Source organism: Talpa europaea (genome assembly GCF_964194135.1).
Source record: "Talpa europaea genome assembly, chromosome: 6".
NCBI classification, from domain to species: Eukaryota; Metazoa; Chordata; class Mammalia; order Eulipotyphla; family Talpidae; genus Talpa; species Talpa europaea.
This window is the reverse complement of record NC_140072.1, coordinates 54,240,429-54,261,429: the sequence shown is the minus strand read 5'-3', so window position 1 is coordinate 54,261,429 and position 21,001 is coordinate 54,240,429. Positions and strand designations below refer to the sequence as shown.

The window sequence follows — 21,001 nt, the reverse complement described above, 5'->3', positions numbered from 1 at the left end:
AGTCTGTCTTCTAGTCTCTTTCAATTTCCAGGTGGTACCTCCTCTCATCAGCCCTTTCTGCTGCCTCCTACCATCATCTTTCTTTTCCCTGCAATCTGGGCAGGATTTGGTGCTTTTGACCAGCCCAGTTCAATTTAGAAGTTGTTCTGTCCCAGGACAGGTATAGGCCAGCAATGCTCCTCTGCTGGGTATTTTCCCTTCTCTTACAGCATTTAATTTGAGCTATGAAAGACTATATGCCCTTGCATTATTCACTCATTGTCTCATGGGTATCTGATCTGCTTTTCCAGCTGGATTTTAATTTCTTTGAGCATGAAGACAAACTCATGAATTTCTGTTTGCTCCTTAGTGTCCAACCCAGTTCCCACACCAAGCAGCTGGGAGGATCTTCAGGGGCCAGGAAGCACCCTGGTAGAAGTCAAGGTAGGAGATGCCACTGACCAGTGGTATTTCCCACCAGGTGGTGGACCCAGCCTGGGCCTCTGGGAAGACCAGGGTAGGAAGCCCTCCTTCACCTCCCTCCTGGGACTCTGTCTCACCTGGCTGACTCCTTCCACTCCATCTGGTCTCCATCATGCTGCAGAGTATCCATCTCTGTGAAGAGGGTAGGGTTGGGAGCCTCATCTTCCTCCCCCAGGATGTTCTGGAGCTGCTCAGCAGCTGGAGACCCTACAAAAGGAGGCAGTAGTGTGTTCTGAGTGTCTCATGGAAGGAAGAGGACCACAAGGCCCACCAAAAGAAGCAGGAGTCAAGTGCAAGGGGAAAGTATTTCTTAATTCAGTAAAACTAAGTTCAGCTTCTGGCCAAAGGTGGACTTGTCTCTGTGTGTGGTTAAATTTTCTTTGAGATAAAAGAGATGAAAGAATTTAGTCTGCATTCAGATTCCAGGGTAGATGACAATGAGAAGAATGGAAAATGGCCAAAGCCAGGGTGGCAGCAAGAATAGGGATTAGAATAAAAAAGCAGAATCAGGGCCTCCCCGGTGGTGCAGCGGTTGAGCGCTGGGTTGCGAAGCTGAGCGCCGGTTTGATCCCTGGCTGCAACCTGGCCACCGGAGGAGGGTCCCACATGGCACGCAGACCTCTCCTGCTGCCTGCTGCCTGCTGCCTGCTGCCTGCTGCCTGCTGCTCCCCTCAGCAGTGTGCTTCGGTCCTTCTGCCTGCTCTGCTCCCTGCTCTGGCTCTGGTGAATTCTCTCACCCTCCCGCACTTCTGACTGTACCCAGTGCTTGTATAAAATAAAACAAATAAATCTTTTTTTTTTTTTTAAAAAAGCAGAATCAGAAAAACTCTCACTAAACTTCAGCATAACAAACCCACAGGGATCCCTTTTTACACTGGGCCCCAAACCAGTCAACTCCCCACATTGGCCTTGAAGGAATAGTCAGCTATATGAAAAGATGAGCTTGCACTGATTTGTCACCTGGGCCCACCTTCTTTGTGGGCCAGGTGCAACCTTTTTCTTGGACTCCCAGTCTACTTTCCAACTGCCTCCTGGATATTCCCTCCCAGTGATATCTGGGACCTGGGTGAGATCTCTCGGTTACCGCAAAAGTCAATATTTCAACATTGAACATGTACCCTTCTCCAAACATGCTTCTTCTGTGTTTGTTCTCTCCTCTGTTTTTGAATATTTAATGAATGTCTCCTATGTGCCAGGCATTGTTCTAGGTATTGGAAAACTTGCTTTACTGAACATGTGTTCTAGTGGCAGAGACAGAGAAAAAATCCAAGTAAATACATAAACAGTTATTTCAGGTAATGACAAATGTTCTGGAAAAAAAGTTAAAGTGACTGAGGAGTTACATTAGAAAGCATGGTCAAGATCTCTGGAGAGGGTAGAAGGCATTAGAATTGTGACTTGAAAGATAAGAATGAGCCACTTCTGGAAGAAGAACGCACCATGTGTTCCAAAGAACCCAAGGTGGGAATGTGCTGGTCATTGTCTAGAGAATGGTGAGCAAGAAAAATGTGACATGATGCTGGCTGCCTTGGTTAATGAATTATTGGGGAGCAATTCCAGCAAGACAGCAGGAGAGTGAAGAATCAGGCTCATCTTCTCCCCACATAAGCAACAAAATAACATGTAGATAAAAAAACAATAGTTCCTGAAAAAGACAGAACACTCGAGGATCAGCATTTTTACAAGAGAAAATTTTAACATTAGAGAGGGAAGGAAAGCTATAACTTAATTTCACTTGGACTGCCACCAGAGTACATGACCCAAAAGAGGGAGGGATGGCTGCAATATAGAGGCTCTTATTTTTTGTGACTGAAGGGCTCATGCCACACTGGGGACCCTAGTACTTGGGGACTGCATTGGAGATGGGCATACACAATCAGTTTCTCTGGAGAACACTAGGATACTAAGAGAATCACAAAGTTATAAAACTAGAAATCAACCACAAAAAGAAAACTGGAAAAACTTCAAACAGGTAGAGATTAAGCAACATGCTTCTCAATCATAGAGTCGGAGAAAATTAAAACAGAAATTAAAAAGCAGTAGGAGATGAATGAAAATGAAGACACGAGTCATCAGAACCTATGGGATACAGCAAAAGTGGTATTAAGAGAGAAGCTAGGGCCTCCCCGGTGGCGCAGTGGTTGAGCGCTGGCTTACGAAGCTGGCCACAGCCTCTGCAGCGCCGGTTCAAACAATTTATCCTTATACACAAAGTCAACTTGGAAAGAAGAAAACCAAAAGTTAGTGGAAGGAAGGAAACAATAAAAATCAGAGTGGACATAAATGAAACCGATCAGGAAGACAATTTAAAACACTAGTGAGTTTGAGCTGATTCTCCAAAAATGATAAAGAAACTCAACAAAACTTTAACTAGGTTTGAGGAGCAAAAACTCTAATAAAAAGAATCAGAAATGAAAGAAGAGAAATAGCATATCCATAGGTATACAAAGGATGAGACTGCTATGAAAAACTATATGCCAATAAATTTGATAGTCTAGAAAAAAATGGATAAATTTTTAGAACAATACAGCCCAGCAAAACTGAACCAGAAAGAAATGAGAAAATGCGAACAGATTACAAGTATGGAAATTGAAACAGTAATCAAAAATTTCCCAAAAACCAAAAGTCCAGGACCACACAGCTTTACTAGTGAATTCTACCAAAACTTCAAAGAACTTATGCTTATTCTTTTCATGCTCTTCAAAAAAATTTTTTTTTTTTTAAAGATTTATTTATTTATTTGTTTGTTTGTTTTATACAAGCACTGGGCACAGTCAGAAGCGCGGGAGGGTGAGAGAATTCACCAGAACCAGAGCGGGGAGCAGAGCAGGCAGAAGGACCGAAGTACACTGCTGAGGGGAGCAGCGGGCGGCAGGAGAGGTCTGCGCGCCATGTGGGACCCTCCTCTGGTGGCCAGGGAGCAGCCGGGGATCGAACCAGCACTACAGAGGCTGCAGGCAGCTTCGCAACCCAGCGCTCAACCGCTGCGCCACTGGGGAGGCCCTCTTCAAAAAAATTTAAGAGGAAATAATCCCAAACACATTTTATAGACCAATGTTACCCTGATACCAAAACCAAGCAATGATATTGCACAAAAAGAAACTACAGACCATTATCTCTGATGAACATAGATACAAAAATTCTCAACAGAATACTAGCAAATTGAATTCAACAACACATTAATAGAACCTTACACCATAACCAATTGAGATTTATTCCAGGAATACAAGAATTGTTTAATATACACAAATCAATTAATATCAGACATTACATCAATAAGAAGAATGACAAAAATCAAATGATCTTATCAATAGATTTGAAGAAATGAAGCTAGAAGGAAGAATAGAATAAAAGAATAGAAGGAAGCTACCTCGACATAATAAAGGCCGTTTATGACAAACCCACAACTAATATATTCAACAGCAAAGAACTGAATGTTTTTTTCCTTCAAGATCTAATATTAATAACTTAGTATTAGAGATTTTAGTCAGAGCAATTACATAACAAGAAATAAAGGGAATCCATATTAGAGAGGAGTAAAACTATGATTATTTTAGTATGATATGATGACCACTAAAAATTATTAGAAACAATAAATGAATACAATAAAGTGGCAGGCAACAAAAATCTATTGTATTCCTATATGCAAATAATGAACAAGAAGAAAAAGAATTTAAGAAAACCATCCCATTTATCATCACATCAAAAAAAATACAATACCTAGGAGTAAATTTATTTTTAAGATTTATTTATTTATTTTATATAAGAACTGGGGTACAGGCCAGATGTGTGGGAGGGTGAGAAGATTTCAACAGAGACAGAGCTGGGAACAGAACAGGCAGACTGACTAAATACACTGCTGAGGGGAGTAGCAGGTGCGACAGGAGAGGTCTGCTGCACCATGTGGGACCCTCTACGGCTGGCCAGGATGGAAACTGTGCTACAGAGGCTGTGGACAGCTTCACAGCGCGGCGCTCAACCACCTACACCACCAGGGGAGGCCCTCTAGGAGTAAATTTAACAGAGAAATGAAACATATATACAACAAAAACTATAAGACACTATTAAAAGATATAGAAAAAGACATGAAACAATGGAAACAGTCCATAGTCATGGATGGAAAGAATACAATCAAAATGCTTATCTTAGCAAGAGCAATACACAGATTAAAATATAGCAATCCCTATAAAAATTCTGACTTTTTAAGGAAATAGGACAAAAGTACTGAAATTTATATGGAGTCATAAGAGAACCTGAATCGCTAAAGCAATCCTGAGAAAATGAAAAATAGAGGAATCGTGTTACCTGACTACAAAATATATTATAAAGAAACATTAATTAAAACTATGGTATTGGAATCGAAATAGGCACAGAGATCCATGGGAAATGATGGAAAGCCCAGAAATAAACCCCCACAAATAGCAATACTTAATCTAGGACAAAGGAGCCGTGAATAACTGTCCACCCAACCATACAATGGAAAAAGGAAAACCTCAAACAAAATGGTGTTGGGAATATTGAATAGTCATATGCAAAGTAATTAAATTGGAGCACTATTTAACTCCACACACAAAAATAAATTCAAAATGGATTAAAGACATGAATGTAATACCCAAAACCAGAAAACACATAGAAGAAAACATGATGACACTTTCCAAGATATCACTGCTAGAGATGTCTTTGATAATTCAACTCCAATGACAAGAAAAATGAAAGCAAAATTGAGACTACATCAAATTGGGGGAAGTAAATTGATAAAACCATTTTGGAAAATGGTACAGAGCTTCCTCAAAAAACTAAAAATAGAGCTATCATATGATCCAACAATCCCATTTCTAGGTATCTATCCAAATAATATGAAATTGTCTACTCAGAGTAATAGGCACCAAAACATTTATTGCAGCATTATTTATAATAGCTAAGATATGAGAACAATTTAAGTATCTATTAATAGATGATTGGATAAAGATGTGGTATGACCACACAATAGAATACTTTCAGCTATTAAAAAAGATGAGCTTTTGCCACTTGTAGCAAAATGGAAGGAATCTGCAAGGATTATGTGAAGCAAAATAAGTCAGGAGGGGAAAGACATATATTGAATGATTACACCTGTATGTGCAATAAAAGGAAACAAAGCAGATGAACAGACAAAACAAAAATAAACCAGTAGATACAGACAACACTGATGTTCTCAGAGGGAAAAATTGTGGGGAGGAGGAGCAAGGGTGGAAGGGATCTAAGGGATGGTGGTGGGTGTTTCATTAAATAAATAAAAATAAAGGCATAACTGTCCATCCAACTGTACAGACTAGACACCCTTCAGTCACCTTCACCTCACTTCTACTTCCATATTGAAAGCTTTTAAGAATACATTTCCTCCTCACCTATCCCATTGTCCCTGCCCTGGTTCAGTCTTTTATTGAGTGTTGTCTTCTGGGCTTCAAAAATCTTTCCTTTCCTCTAGTCTGTCTTCACAGTTTATTATCCCCTCAGGCCCTCACTTATTTCTCCCTGGACTCCCTGGGTGATCATTTCAACAGCTTTTCCATCACAATCTCCACACTCCTACTCCTTAACTTACTAATAACACCAGCTAGATAATGCCCAAACAAGAATTCATTGACCCAGTCTTCATCTCTGGGGTGTGTCCTGGTGATACAGTGTAGTATAGTGGCATGGTAGAGGCAGGGTGTATAAGGGCTTTCAATCCAGCCAGACTGGGTGTGAATCTTAGAATTTCCACTTATGAGTGAACTCAGTCTGATTGACCTGGGTAGTTGGAAGGAATAAATCAGATAAGGAAAATAACACATGTGACATAGGGCCTGGAATGTAACAGTGCTAATCCCCCTCACCACCAACCCCAGCACCCAGGCTCATCAGTCCCTCTGGAGAGAACCACCCAAACATGCATATGGAAGGTTTCCACTCAGCATTTCTCAGAAGCGCAGCCACTTTCTACCTATCCTTGTCAGTCTCCCAAACGTGCATATGGAAGGTTTCCACTCAGCATTTCTCAGAAGCGCAGCCACTTTCTACCTATCCTTGTCAGTCTCCTTTTCCTGCATTCCTTGAATTTGCTCTTCTCTTCAAGCCTCTTGATTCATTTCTTACCTCACTTTACCAAGAAAACAAGAGCCTCCAGGCATGAAATGCATCAACTTCTTCCATTCTATTGTTTTTGTGTCTTTTACCATTGTTGCACTCATTCTCTGAACAAAGAAGTACTTCCTCAGCCTGATTTCAGGTCCCATCCATCAACCACTTCTGTCAGACACATTTCTTCACCTAGCCTTTCCTTACCAAGAAAGTTTTTTGACTTCTCTCCACCCTCTTTCTCTCAGCCTATAAACACACTAAAACACTCCCCCCATCTTGCCTGCCTTCCAAGCCCTCCTGTGCTCTTTTTCCCTTCTTCCACTCCCAACTTCTTGATGGAGCGCTCCACACTCACTGCCTCAACTTCCTCTTTAGCCAGTCACTTCCCAAACTGCAACTGGTTCTGCCCTAACACACTAGTGATGTTGACTAAGGCAGAACATTCAAACTCACAGCTCAAAGGTGATTTTAATGCAGCCCTCAAAGCATAAATTTCCTTGAAATTTTTTTTCACATAAAAAATTGTGGTATTTATATAAAAATCTAGATTTCTGGTTTCTCTTGAAAATGCAGCTCCTCTCATGACTGTGCTCACATTCCTGTCTGGCAATTAGAGTGTTGGCTACCTTCTTTAGCTGGGCATATGCATTTTAGGTTGCTATAGTCCCTACTGCCAATCTCACTTGTGTTTTGCACCTGAGATCATAACTCCTGCCCTCAGGTTTCTTTTATTATTGTCAAATCAATAATTTAATAAAATCCAATGAAACCAATAGAACTGCAAAGCAGTGGTCTGGCTTATTTCTCTGGGACATCTGTGTTGTTGCCTATTCCCTCTAAACTGAAATGCTACTCTTGGCTCTGATAACTCAACACTTTTTTGAAATTTTTCCTATTTCTTTGAGGATTCCACCTGGATATTCTTCCCTGACTCACTTAAATCCGTCTATGACCTTCCTTTCTCTTCTCTTTCCACACTCTTTCTGGCCATATCGTGTTTTTATGGTGTCCCCTTATAGATCAGGTTACCCATGTCTCTAGGTCCTGCCTGTGTTGAGCAACTTCCAACTGGACTGCTCCATCCAAATGGTTTCCAGACTTCTCAAATCAACCTCATATATTAAAAAAAAAAAGTTCTGTGGCCCTTCTTGCCACATCCCAACCCAGCCCTCCTGTTTTGATAACCCTTGTAGTTACCCAAGCATTCAAATAAGAAACAATGGACTCCCTCCTGAGCCTTTTTTTCTCTCACCATCTATATCCAATTAGACACTAACTACTTAAAAAAAATGTTTTTAACTCTCTCCCTTTTCCCCCTATCCATGGTCACCATCTTAGTCCAGGCTCCCATCACTACAGTACCTGCTGATAGCTCCCCTGGCTCTGGTTGCTCCATCTATGCATTCCCTAGGTAGCAGCAGAGTCTGCTTTTAAAACATTTCAAACATGTTCTCGTGGTCTACTCCTAAGAGTCATGGTGCTCTTAGGACAATGCCATGAAATATTGTGCTCATAAGTTAGAGATAATTTTACTAAGAAAAATACTATTAATATAATATAGCATATAGCTTAATAGATCTTATTTAAATTAATTTTATTTCTGAATTTTTCTATTACTTTAAGCTAATATCCTTTTCATTGGCTTATTGATTTCTGACACTCACTAGCAGACACTGAAACTTTAAAGAATTTGCAGAGAAGAACAACAATTGAATAGATATCCTTATTTTTTTCTTGAAATTAGAAGACTATGACTGCTTGATTCTGAGGGGGTACACTAATTCTCCAAGGGATCAGAGTTCTGCTCTCCAAGTGAAGCATCTTGAATGGCTTTCGAACACCGAAAGCCCAGCGCCTGTGACATGGCTCAGAATATCCCTTGTGATGGATCTGGCTCTAGCCTGCCTTTCTAGGTTCCATCATGTCACTCACCCAGGCGTCCCAGGCCCCAGCCACATCAGACCACACGCAGTTCTGTGAAGAGGAAGGCACACCACTCCTTGGACCTTTGTGCCCACCATCCCCTAAGTCTGCAACCCCCTTCTCCTGATAAGGCAGATGAGAAGACAAAGAAATGGAATAATCACGGAGAGATATGACCGGGCAGAAAGCAAGACACCTGAAGCAGCCCTGTCTGGGGCATTACCTGCCTCCTGGAACAGCTGAGTGCAGGGGTCTCCGGCTGCTGGCACTGCCTCTGGCCCCAGCCTGTTTCTGCTGCTGCCACCTGAAATGCTGCTCCACAGTCCTCTTTCCCACCAGCACAATAAACTCACTTTTGTTTCCAGTTAAGCACCAGGGGAGGGGTGGGAGTGGAGAGAAGGGAGGGGGAGATGAAGGCAGTGTGAGAGAGAGGAGGAATGTGTGAAAGGCTGGGGAGGTGGAGAGAAAGGGTTATATATGAGAGAGAAAAGAGATGTGATACATGAGAGAAATTTTGTGTGAGAAAAAGAAAAACTACTGAGTGAACTAAAGACAGTGAGTGTGAGAGAAATGTGTGAAGTGTGTGTGTGTGTGTGTGTGTTGGGGGGTGGGGGGGGGCGGCGAGAGGAGCTACCTCAGTTGCCTTCAGAGAGAGGGCTCAGTGGCTGCAGCTGAGCTGCTGAACTCAGACAGGCAGCAGGTCTCCACAGCAGCAGGGGCGGTGGCAGCTGTTGGCCTGTGAGAGCACTGGAAGAACTGCCCCTTTTTCCCTCCTCCATGAGCCCTCCCAGTCCTGCCTGGGGGCTCTAGGAGCCCCAGGCACCTCAGGGTAAGGTCTCCTTATAAAGGCAAGGTAGGAATTGCCATGAGACTCCCAGGGGCCCCTTAAGAGCCTTGGCCACAGGTGAGTTGGCTGGAGAGTGCCTGGCAGGTGAGTGGTTTTCTCAGCCACACAGCCCAGGGATGGAGGTGGAGTTGTTGGGGGGAGGGTTTCAAGCACCCAACACTTGGTTAGTAATGTTCCATGTAGCTGTTTTCCCTCCTTCCCCAATTCCTGATCCTTTAAACCCAAACTCCTGATTCGCTCCCTCTTCATCCACTTCTAAGACAAAGTGCCAAATGTCTTTACTCAGTTGGTGTTTCTGAGAGCCCATAGACAGTGGGAACTGGCCACTTCAGGGTGTGTGGTGAACTCCCCTGGGGAATTATTTTTGCTCTGCTGAGAAACTCCTAATCTCCTGGGTTTGGTTCAACAAGTGCTTACTGAGGACTTAGAATGTGCCAAGGTTGATTAGAGGTCACTGAGTGGCTGCTGCTCCAGAGTTCTGAATCCTGAATTTGCCTGGACTTAGAGCCGGGAGGGAGCTTAGCGATCATTGAGGCCAAACCCTTCATTTCATGGATGAGAAAACTGAGACCCAGTTCACATAAGGCAGGTCCCCCCTGGCCTCAGACCCCAGGTTAGGGGAGCCTGGAGCAGAGTGAAATCAGCTGATATTCTCCACACCACATGTATCCTTTTGGCTGGCTCCACTTACCACGTTTTCATACCTGAGGCATGAGGACCAAGTATGCCCACTTTAAAGCTGAGAAAACAGAAGCAAAGGGTCAGGATCTTGTGCTTAGATGCTGGACGCCAAGTGAATGCCAGATTCACAGGAGTTTCTGCTTTTCTGGATTTCTGAGCAGGGCCAGATGTGAGGGGTTGGGCACCCCCCTCCCCCAGGGTCCCAGGCTCCAGAGCAAACAGCATACTGTGGCTGAAGTCAGCCTATCTTGTCCTCCTGGACACTGTTAGGCAGTCATTGTGTGTTATACTGAGTCAGGATCTGTGGGTGACACTGACACCCTAGAAAAATGCCCAAAGAGAGAGATCCAAGGATGCCAGAGGATTCTCTATTCATGTGGTGCTTTCAGAGCCCAGATCTGGGTTCAAATCCTGACTGCTAATTTCTACCAGTAGGAGGCTGGCAAGGCATTAAGCTCTCTGAGACTTAATGTTCCCATCTATAAAGTGGAATAATCACCCCTACCTCACAGACTGTGGTGAAGATTACGTGGGATCATAGATGAGATGTGGTTGTCACAGTGCTTCATGGATACTGGTCACCCAGTAAATGCTATCGCTATTATTGTTGCCAACAAGTCTGACACCTTCTTCCCTGTTACCAGTGTAGGCTAAGTGAAAAAGTATCAGGCTTTTCTGCCCTCCTGACATTAGGATTAATGATGAATCCCTGTGGTCCTAAATGCATGCTTGATGGTGGACACCTGGAGTAAGGTGTGGGCATGCATAGGTGGGCACATCTGGGTTGAGACTGGGTTTATAAGGGCGGCGACACGGGATGCCAGAGTAATGAGATGAGTGAGAACGAGAGGAACCAGGAGAAGAGAGCAGAACCAGCAGAACAGCAGAGCCCACGAGAGAACACCAGAGAGCCAAGGAAGAGTGAAGATTTCGCTGGGGGCTGGGAGGCCTGCCAACCTCCAGGCCCCCTCCCCCCCTCATACCCCTGCCTGCCCAGTACCTGGTAAAAGCTCAATAAAAGCCTGAAAATCCACTGAGGGCTCCAGGACTCTCCTTTACCCATCTGCCTGGATCATAGAAAACCTGCTCTGTGCCTTCAACCAGCCACTAACCTGGCCCTTTTAGACATTTAAAGGGCTCAGTCCTTTTCTGCTTCTAAATACTCATACTACTCCTATGATACCCCTTTGCCCCTTCACCCTGAAAGCCCTCCCTCTGATTGCCCCTCCCCCACCCCTGGGAGGTTTAGCATACCACATGCTGGGCTATGGATCAGGGTGACTGTAAGGCACTGAGGGCCCCACACAGATGCAGCACCATCAGAAGTTAATCCACATAATGAGAAATGCCACAGGTAGTGGCCCCTCTGGTGGATAGCTCAGAGTCCAACTGTACGAATGGACTCAACCAGCAGTTGCTGGGAGAAAAGTTTCTCAGCAGGAACAAGCTTCGGGAGGCACACTAAAAGAAGGCCACACTAAAAGTGCCTTTACTGGGCTTCCCCAGTGGCACAGTGGGTTGAGCTCAGCGCTGTGAAGCTCTGCAGCCTCTGCAGCGCGGGTTCAATTTCTGGCCAGGGAGATTCCCACATGGAGCAACAGATCTCTTCTGTTGTGGCCACTGCTCCCCTCAGCAGTGTATTTCGGTCTGTCTGCCTATTCTGTTCCCTGCTCTGTCTCTGGTGAATCCTCTCACCCTCCCATGCCTCTGGCCTGTACCCCAGTTCTTGTATAAAAAAATATATTCAAAAATAAATAAATAAAAATGCTTTTACTGGGTGGGGATAAGCTAGACATTAAGTGAGCAAAGCACAAAATTATCTAGTGGACAGCAAGCCTTCCACTCCTAGTAAAGACCTGGGAGGTGCTGAGGACCATTGGGAAAAGCATGAAGATTTGGTCTCAGGATCCTGGCTCTGCCCTCTTTTCAGAGGTTCCCTTTCGTTTAGGCTCCACAGGAATCTCTAGACAGCTTTTCCAGGTCAGGGACTGTGTTTCTTATCGTGCTGCTGGCTCCCAATGCAGGACTCACACAGCAGGGGCATTCAATAAATATTTGCTGGGTGAATGAGTTTCACTGATTAACACTCATGAGCATATCAACTGGGATTAACCTCAGCAAGAAAGGAGCCAAAACAGTGAACTAGCACCCTAGGGGCAAACTTGGGGGTGGGGTGTGCTTTGGGTAGCTCAAGGCCACAGAGTACAGGGGAGCAGGAGACATCATGAGTGTTTTAAAGTCATGCTTGCCATTGTGTGAGATGGGTCTTTGAGAGAACGCTTGGTGGACCCAAGTCCTAGTTTCATGGCCAATAAACTTCTTTTTCTAGAAAACTGTTCATAAACTCCAAATGTGCGAAAAGAAGGAAGGAAGGAAGGGAGGGAGGGAGGGATGGAGGGAGGAAGAGGAGAGAATCTGCCCACCTGTAGTGTTTATGGGAATCCCTCCTGTTGTAGATGGTTTCGGGGCTGTCTGCCAGCTCATGCCACTCCCCAAAAGGATGGCCCTCTGACAGTCATGTTTATCTTAATGTATGGCCTGAGTCCCTTGGCCATAACCAATTGGACAGTTTGTTGAGCATCCAACCTGAGTGTGGAAATTTTGAATTGGATCTCTGAGATAGCTGAGTGTTTTCTGGGAGAAAGAACACATAAACTGGAAGCCAAGGGTTCAGAGAGGTAGAAGAGACTGCAGAGAGAGAATGAAGCAGACCTATAGGAGAAGCAGGGGCATGAGGCCTGAGTCTGAGAGGGCCTGAAAGGGTGCCATGTCTATCTACTGAGCCTGGGTAAACACACACGTACACACACACACTCCCCTCCCTGCTCAACTCAGCTCAAGTAGGGTTCTGACCCTTGTGATAAAATTACCTTCTTAATGATGAGTACCCCTTATAGGATATGGAATTTGGAAATGACAGAAATTATTCTGAGAATTAAACCATGAAATCAGTACAGAATGCATCATAACAGATGTCTCAAGGTCACCAGAGAGAGATGGGGACTCAACCTGACTAAATGTGTCGCTGAGTAGAGAGGGTGGCCCACAGTGGCAGCAGAGCAGAGGATGGCCTAAGAGGCAAGGCTGAACCATGTGGGCTGATACATTTTCCACAGACTCTCCCCAACACTCTTGACATGCCCCATCTGGACCCAACAGCAGTGGCTCCCCAGCAAGTGCTCCTCAAGAACTCACGTGTCCTGTTGACATGATCCACGCAGCCATCCCTGCTGCTTCCCCTGCTTCCTGCTCCAGTCAGTTCTGACTGTGGCTTATCCAGATGCAGGCCCCAGTGGACCTTTTGAAAGCTGGGAAGACATCCCTTCTGGTCTCTTTTCCTTTGAGGGTAGCTGGGGACTGAAAGTCCAATGTGGATGGATCTGCAATCTGTGGCATAGCATGAAAAAACAGGGAAGCAGATTTACTGAAAACTGGCAGTTTCCCTTAATATCCTCCCAATTAGAAAGAACTGGGTACACCAAAGCAGAACAGAAGGCTAGGATTCCTGGGGAAACTCACTGGTCCCAAGGCTTGGTTTTAACACAATTCCATATCTGAACTATTCAACAGTTGTTAGAAGGGAGACCCTTGGTGTTATAGTTAGAATTCCATTAGAATGAACAGAGAACTCCCTTCTCCCCTTTCTTGTCTGTCCAGAGCAGAGATGATCACATATGGCTTATGACACCTGGAACAAAAGAGAGGCCCTTGTAGGTCATAGATTTTGTCCAAAACGCCAAGGTTTCCCTTTGGTCATTAAGCATTTCCATAAGGGTCATTTTTCACTAATAACCAAGGACTATGTGAAGTACTTGTCAGAAAAGTGAGTTAAGGGTTTCTCAAAGGTATTTTAGTAAACCAGAATTTTTAAGAACTGCGGTTACCAAGAACCCTAATTCAGAATTCTTCTTAAGTCTGACTACTAAGTAAAGTCTCCACAAAGGCTATGAACATAGAAGCAGCTAGAATTCCCTCAGCTCTCAGGTAGAAATCCTACTATTAGTTTCTTACAAGGGTTGTCTTGAGTTAGTCAACAATTTAAAAAGTAATTAACAGATTTTTTTAGTACAGTTTTAGATTTACAGAATAATTGAATAAATAGTACATAGACATCCATGTATGTCCCCCAACCACTAACTCCCCCCAACCCCTAACTCCACTGTTTTTCCTGTTATTTTTAATTGAGATATAATTGACATATAACATGGAAGAATTTAAGGTAGATGACATAATGATTTTATATATTTACATATTGCAAACAACTATCACAAATTTAGTTAACATTCAGCACCTCACATAGTTACAATTTTTTCTTCTAATGAGAACTTCTAAGATCTCTCTTAGTAACTTTCAAATATATAATACAGTATTGTTTCTGATAGTCACCAAGAACTTTGTAACTTTGACCATCTTCACCCGTTTTCCCTACTTGCCTCACCCCCTGCCTCTGGCAACCACCAATCTGTTGTTTCTGTGAGTTTGGTTTTTTGTACCCCACATATAGTGGGCTCATATAGTATTTGTCTTTTTTTTTTTATACTATTTTTTTTTTTTTAATTTTCTAGAGGCATGTCTTATTTATTTATTTATTTATTATTTGTTTGTTTGTTTGGTTTATACATGCACTGGGTACAGTCAGAAGCGCGGGAGGGTGAGAGAATTCACCAGAGCCAGAGCGGGGAGCAGAGCAGGCAGAAGGACCGAAGTACACTGCTGAGGGGAGCAGCGGGCGGCAGGAGAGATCTGCGCACCATGTGGGACCCTCCTCGGGTGGCCGGGGAGCAGCCGAGGATCGAACCGGGCCCGCAGAGGCCGCGGGCAGCTTCGCAACCCAGCGCTCAACCGCTGCGCCACCGGGGAGGCCCCTCATATAGTATTTGTCTTTGACTTAATTCATCATGCCCTCAAAGTCCATCTATATTGTCTCAAATGGCAGAAGTTCCTTCTTTATCATGACTGAAAAATAACCCATTGGCATGTATGTTCTTTTTTAATCTGCTAATGTGATGGATTACATGGATTTTCAAATGATGAACCAACATTACATATTTGGAACAAATTCCATTTGGTTATGATGTGGAATTCTTTTTTCAGTTTGTCCAGTTATTTTTGTTGCTGTGAGGATGGTGTGTTGACTCTGAAGCTCTTTATGTGTCAAAGTGGATACCAGAACTCTTGGTGTTAAGATTTATTTGTTACTACTCTCTCTTCTAAAAATTTATGTTCATTTAGCCACAGGAAGGACCACTTTTTTGTTATTGTTGTTGTGGATTGACTAGTTAATCTACAATGCATAGTAATGACAATTGGCACCAACGATATCTTTCATTTATAATTTTTTTGGTGTCACCGTTATAACGTGACTCATTCACCTGCTGAATATGAAAGCTACTTTCCTCTCTTGGACCTTTACACTTTGTTTCATGAGAATGGATGAGGTGAGTGGAAAGACCTTTTCTTTTACATAAAGTGGACTGCAGTAAAATTGTTTAAGAACAACTGATTTAGGGCCTCCCTGGTGGCACAGTGGTCGAGTGCCGGGCTGCGAAGCTGTGCGCGGCCTCTACAGTGCCAGTTCGATCCCCGGCCAACGGAGGAGGGTCCCACATGGCGCGCAGACCTCTCCTGCTGCCTGCTGCTCCCCTCAGCAGTGTACTTCGGTCCCTCTACCTGCCCAGCTCCCTGCTCTGGCTCTGGTGAATTCTCTCACCCTCCCATGCTTCTGACTGTACCCAATGCTTGTATAAATAAATAAATCTTAAAAAAAAAAAAAAGAACAACTGATTTAAAATACATTTTAGAGGGCCTCGCTGGTGGTGTAAGGGGTTGAGTTTGAGCACTATGAAGCTATCGGTTTGATCCCTGGCCAGGGAGCTACCCACATGGCCCAGCAGACCTCTCCTGTCTTACCCACTGCTCCCCTCAGCAGTGTATTTCAGTAGATCCACCTGTTGTGCTCCCCACTCTGTCTCTGGTGAATCCCCTCACCCCCCACACCTCTGGCCTGTACCCCAGCTCTTGTATGCATAAATGGAATAAATCTTAATAAATACATTTTAGTCTGGAATCTCAGGTTGACAATTTTTCCAAGGGCAGGCTGGTCAACCAATATTATCATTATTATTTTTGAAGCCCCAAAACAGCACCTAAAATTTGAAAGTCTATAGCACACTGGGGAAATACTTTGTGTTTTTACATGTAGGTCAACATTAACTTGATTTATTTTCCCTGAAGAGAGGACTTCTTGGCTCAAACTCCTGAAATTCAAGTTTAAGATACATTCACTGACTACAGATATGACATCGAAACCACATCAAGTTGAACCTTGGAAAAGCATGTGTAAGCCTTTTAAGAGACACATTGAGTGGTTGGTGTACTCCTAGGCACTGCAGGGTCAGATTGCCCAAATGCCAGGATCCAAATCTCTTTAGAGCCCCAGCTCACCCCACTTCACTCCTCTGATTGCTCTTCTGAACCTTAGTCTCTCTTGGGAGTAAGGAATGTAAGGTGAAGGTTTTTATGAAGAGCAGTCTCTCTCTCTAGTGGACCAGTACCAAAATTACTGTTTCTCCTCCTTTTTTCTCTCTTCTTCCTCCTTCATGGTGTGACTTCCCTTGCTCTGCACTGATTTTTTAAGTAAGTTAGTTGTAAGTAGTTCTAGTCTAAGGGCTTAGCATTCCTGGATCCTGCAACAACAAATCTCTGTTCTCTACCTTTGAGACCAGGAATGGGAGCGAGAAGCACCAGATATATCAGAAAAGTCTCTAGACTCAAGAGTCAGTTGCTCTGGGTGCTCCCTAACTCGTCCTTCACTTACTCTGGCCATGCACATCTGCCTCCTTGGGACTCAGTGTCCTCATCCACAGTATAGGAATGAAAGTCTTTTCTCTACTGGCTGGGCAAGGTTTTTGAGAAGACAGAATGGGATTATGTATGGTAACATGAATTGTAAAGGGCTATATACATTCTTTCAAGGAATCAGGGGAGATAGCTGTCAGGGAAAAGTTCACTTTCTGATGTAGATCTAATTTGTCCCATTTTTTCCTATTGTAATCATCAGAGTTTGGTTTTGTAGCTGGTAAACTGTGGGGAATGGCTAGAACTCCCCCAAGCTTCCTTCTTTGTTCTTGCAGTTTGGCTCAGTACAATGCCAAGTTCTAGGAACTTCTCATGGCATTTGTATCCATCAACAGAAACAGTGACTCTACTCATTCTGCAGCCCAGCAAGCATCCAGAGGGCAGTGATACTAGTATTTCACTCCAAGTGGGGCTGGGACAGTGGCAGGACAGCAGCTTGCCTGGTTGCCTCTTCATAAACCCTATGGCTGCCTCTCTCTAGTCTGCAGTATATTTAGGACTTCTGAATCTTCAATTCTGGAGCAACAGGAACAACTCCTCTCAGCAGCCTCTTGCATTGGTTTTAACTGAGCTGCTATTTTAAAAATCTATAAGATGTCAATATTTGGCATTTATCATGAGTTTTAGATCATGTAAAATTAGATGACTTTAACTTTGGGAAGCTATGCCCTAATTCATACAGGCAAAGTGCCAGTTTCTTTTCTCCAGTCTGATCATGTGGCTTCTTTAAAACACAGTGAAAGCTGGTCCTACTGATCTAGACACATCTAGACACATGTCAGGGAAAAGGAGCCACTCTAAATTTCTCCAGATGGAAGGGCAATTATAAAGACATTGAAGGAATCCTCAGTCCCTCCTGGGATGTGCATCAAATTTTCAAGGTGACCTTACCTTCCTGATCCTGACATGGTCTTCTGTAGTTAGCAGGGTCCAGCTTCTCTACTCCAGCCTTTTCCTCTTCCACCTTCATAACTATAGGGTAAAAGATGAACACAGCTTCAAATTATATACTATGCCAAAGGGTAGGACTTCAAGGAGAAATAGTCAAATCCCCATTCATGGTGGGAGACATTAATGTAATCAAAAAATTAAGGCAGGGGAATGTACAAATTGGAAAAGCTCCCACATATAGACAATTCTTTTTCAGTACAAGTGAAACATTTTAAAAAAGAGCACATGTACTAAGTCCCAGAAAAGCCTTAGTAAATTTCAAAGAATCTATATCATACTTCTATAGTGTATGTGTGTGTGCGTGTGTGTGTGTGTGTGTGATTGAAAATTAATTTATAGTCATGGGCTTAATAGGAAATCAAAGTGAAAATTAGTAATTTTTTAACTGTTAAGTTATATAACCAAGATGAAAATGCATACATTGTGCAAAAATGAAAAATTATGTAAAAAAAATGAAAAAAATCTACATATTGAAACTTGTGGGATGAAACATACTTAGAGGAAGGAAAAAGGGAAGAAGAAAAAACATAAAAGCAATAAACATTTAACTAAAGAAATTAGAAAAAGAGCAAAAGAGAAAATCCAAAGAAAGTAGGATAATATAAAAGATAAAAAGGGAAAAAAATAGAATACAAGCATAGAAATGGTGAAATCCAAAAGGCAGTTATTTGAAATGTTTATTAAAATAGGCAAACCATGCATGAAATCATAAGGAAGAAAGGATTTTCAAAAGTGAAAACTTTAGGAATAAAAATGGCACACAGGGCCTCCCTGGTGGCACAGTGGTTGAGCGCTGGGTTGCAAAGCTGCCCGCAGCCTCTGTAGCGCGGGTTCAATCCCCGGCCACCGGGTGAGGGTCCCACATGGTGCGCACACCTCTCCTGCAGCCTGCTGCTCCCCTCAGCAGTGTTCTTCATCAGTCTGCCTGCTCTGCTCTCCGTTCTGACTCTGGTGAATTCTCTTACCCTCCAGCGCTTCTGACTGTACCCAGTGCTTGTATAAATAAATAAATAAATCTTAAAAAAAAAAAAGGCACACAACTGGGGCCTCCCTGGTTGTGCAAAGGGTTAAATCTCAGCACTATGACACTATGGGCAGCCACTGCAGCACGAGTTCCATTCCCAGCCAGGGAGCTAACCCACATGGCACAGCAGACCTCTCCTAGCTCACCAGCTGCTCTCCTCAGCAGTGTATTTCAATAGATCCATCTGCTCTGTTCCCCACTCTGTCTCTTCCCACTCTGTCTCTGCCTCTCACCTCTTCCCCTGCACCTCTGGCCTACACCTCAGCTTTTGTATGCATAAATAAATAAAATAAATCTTTTTAAAAAATGGCACACAACTGAAAATATAGTAGAGAATTAAGAAATTACAAGTGTTGGAACACTTTGTGCTAAGACATTTAAGCATAGACAATAATAATAGCCAGGCAAAATTTTAAAGTCTTTGTATATATGACTTAACTTACTCTTCTCCACAACCATACGAAATAAATAACATTATCATTACTATTTTGCAGATGAAGAAACTGAGGCAGAGAGAGCTTAAATGACTGCTCAAATGGAAGAACAGAGATTCAAACCCAGACAGTCTATTTCTCAAACCATAGCTCTTAGCCACAAGGTTAATAAATGAAAATCTTATTAAAAAATTATAGAAATGATTAAAATTAAAGTTAAAGGAATTACCAGTCAAAAAATGGGCAGAAGAGCTAAAAAGAAACTTCTCCAAAGAGGAAATACAAATGGCCAACAGGTATATGAAAAAATATTCAACATCACTTGCAATCAGGGAAATGCAAATCAAAACTACAATGAGATACCATCTCACACTAGTGAATATGGCACATATTAAAAAAACTAGCAACAACAAATGGTGGGGAGGGTGTGGAGAAAAAGAAACTCTCCTGCACTGCTGGTGGGAGTGCAAACTAGTCCAACCACTATGGAAAGCTGTGTGGAGATTCCTCAACCTACTAAAGATAGAGCTTCCATATGATCCAGCAATTCCACTCCTAGGTATTTACCCAAAGGACACAGAAGCATTAATTCTAAAGAGCACCTGCACCCCTATGTTTATAGCAGCACTGTTTACAATAGCTAAGCTATGGAAACAATCCAAATGCCCAAAAATAGATGACTGGATCAAGAAGATGTGGTACATATACACAATGGAATATTACTCAGCAATCAAAAAAGATAAACACATGCAATTGGCAGCAACATGGATGGAGCTGGAAGGGATCATGCTCAGCGAAATAAGCCAGAAAGAAAAAGAAAAATACCGATGGCCTCATTCATAGCAGGAATCTAGAAAACCTAAATAAGGGGCCAGGAAAAAGAATATAAGAAAGAAAAAATCAAAATCAACAAACAACTATGAACCAGAGACACACGATTGGGGGGGGGGGCGGGGAAAGGAGGTATTGGGGCCAAAATAAGGGGGTTGCAATTGTATGGGGAATATAAAAATAAAATTAAAAAAAAGTTAAAAGAATTAGAAAACCTGAATTAATAACCATAGCCAATTGAAATGGCTATGGAAAAGGCATCACAATGACTTATGTTGATTATTATGGAAGTTGGGTTATAGATACAAAAAAATGGTCATTATATCATTATTTTTTAAATTTTTGTTTTAATTTTTTTGGGGGTTACATTTTTGTCTTTCTATATAAGCACATGTTCCATTCACCCTCCACCAAACCACCCATACCAACCAATATCCTAACTGCCTCCCTACCCTCATATTATTTTTTTCTACTTTTGTTGTGTTTGAAATTTTTCTACAGTGAAAAGAAAAATAAGCACCAGCAACAAATAGTTTTCCCTAGTTTATCTGAATTTCCAAAGATTAGATAATCTCTAACTTATGCAGAATGGTCCTCAAAAATGGAAAAATAGGGGCCTCCCCGGTGGTGCAGTGGGTTGAGCGCAGTGCTGCGAATCTGTCCCTCAGCCTCTGAAGCATAGGTTCGATTCCCGCTGCCTAGGGAGATTCCCACATGGCATGGCAGACCTCTCCTGTCTCGCCCGCTGCACTCCTCAGCAGTGTATTTCTTCGGTCCATCTGCCTGTTCTGCTCCCCGCTCTGTCTCTGGTGAATCCTCTCACCCTCCTGTGCCTCTGACCTATACTCCAGTTCTTGTATAAACAAATCTTTAAAAAAATAGAAAAAA

At 42.9% G+C, this 21,001-nt stretch overlaps 1 protein-coding gene across 2 annotated transcripts in view; it reads right to left on the bottom strand.

The window, feature by feature from the left end:
* The window catches only part of SLC4A5 (solute carrier family 4 member 5), a gene marked incomplete at both ends in the record, with an annotated part of 74,083 nt that extends 56,240 nt beyond the window's left edge, over nucleotides 1-17,843 (bottom strand). For both annotated transcript variants that reach the window (XM_084234440.1, XM_084234441.1), the window contains 3 exons: nucleotides 540-669; nucleotides 13,211-13,402; nucleotides 17,765-17,843. In XM_084234440.1, coding sequence (XP_084090566.1) covers nucleotides 540-669; nucleotides 13,211-13,402; nucleotides 17,765-17,843 — 401 coding nt within the window. The remainder of the gene's footprint in view (nucleotides 1-539; nucleotides 670-13,210; nucleotides 13,403-17,764) is intronic.
* Between the last annotated feature and the right edge of the window lie 3,158 nt (nucleotides 17,844-21,001).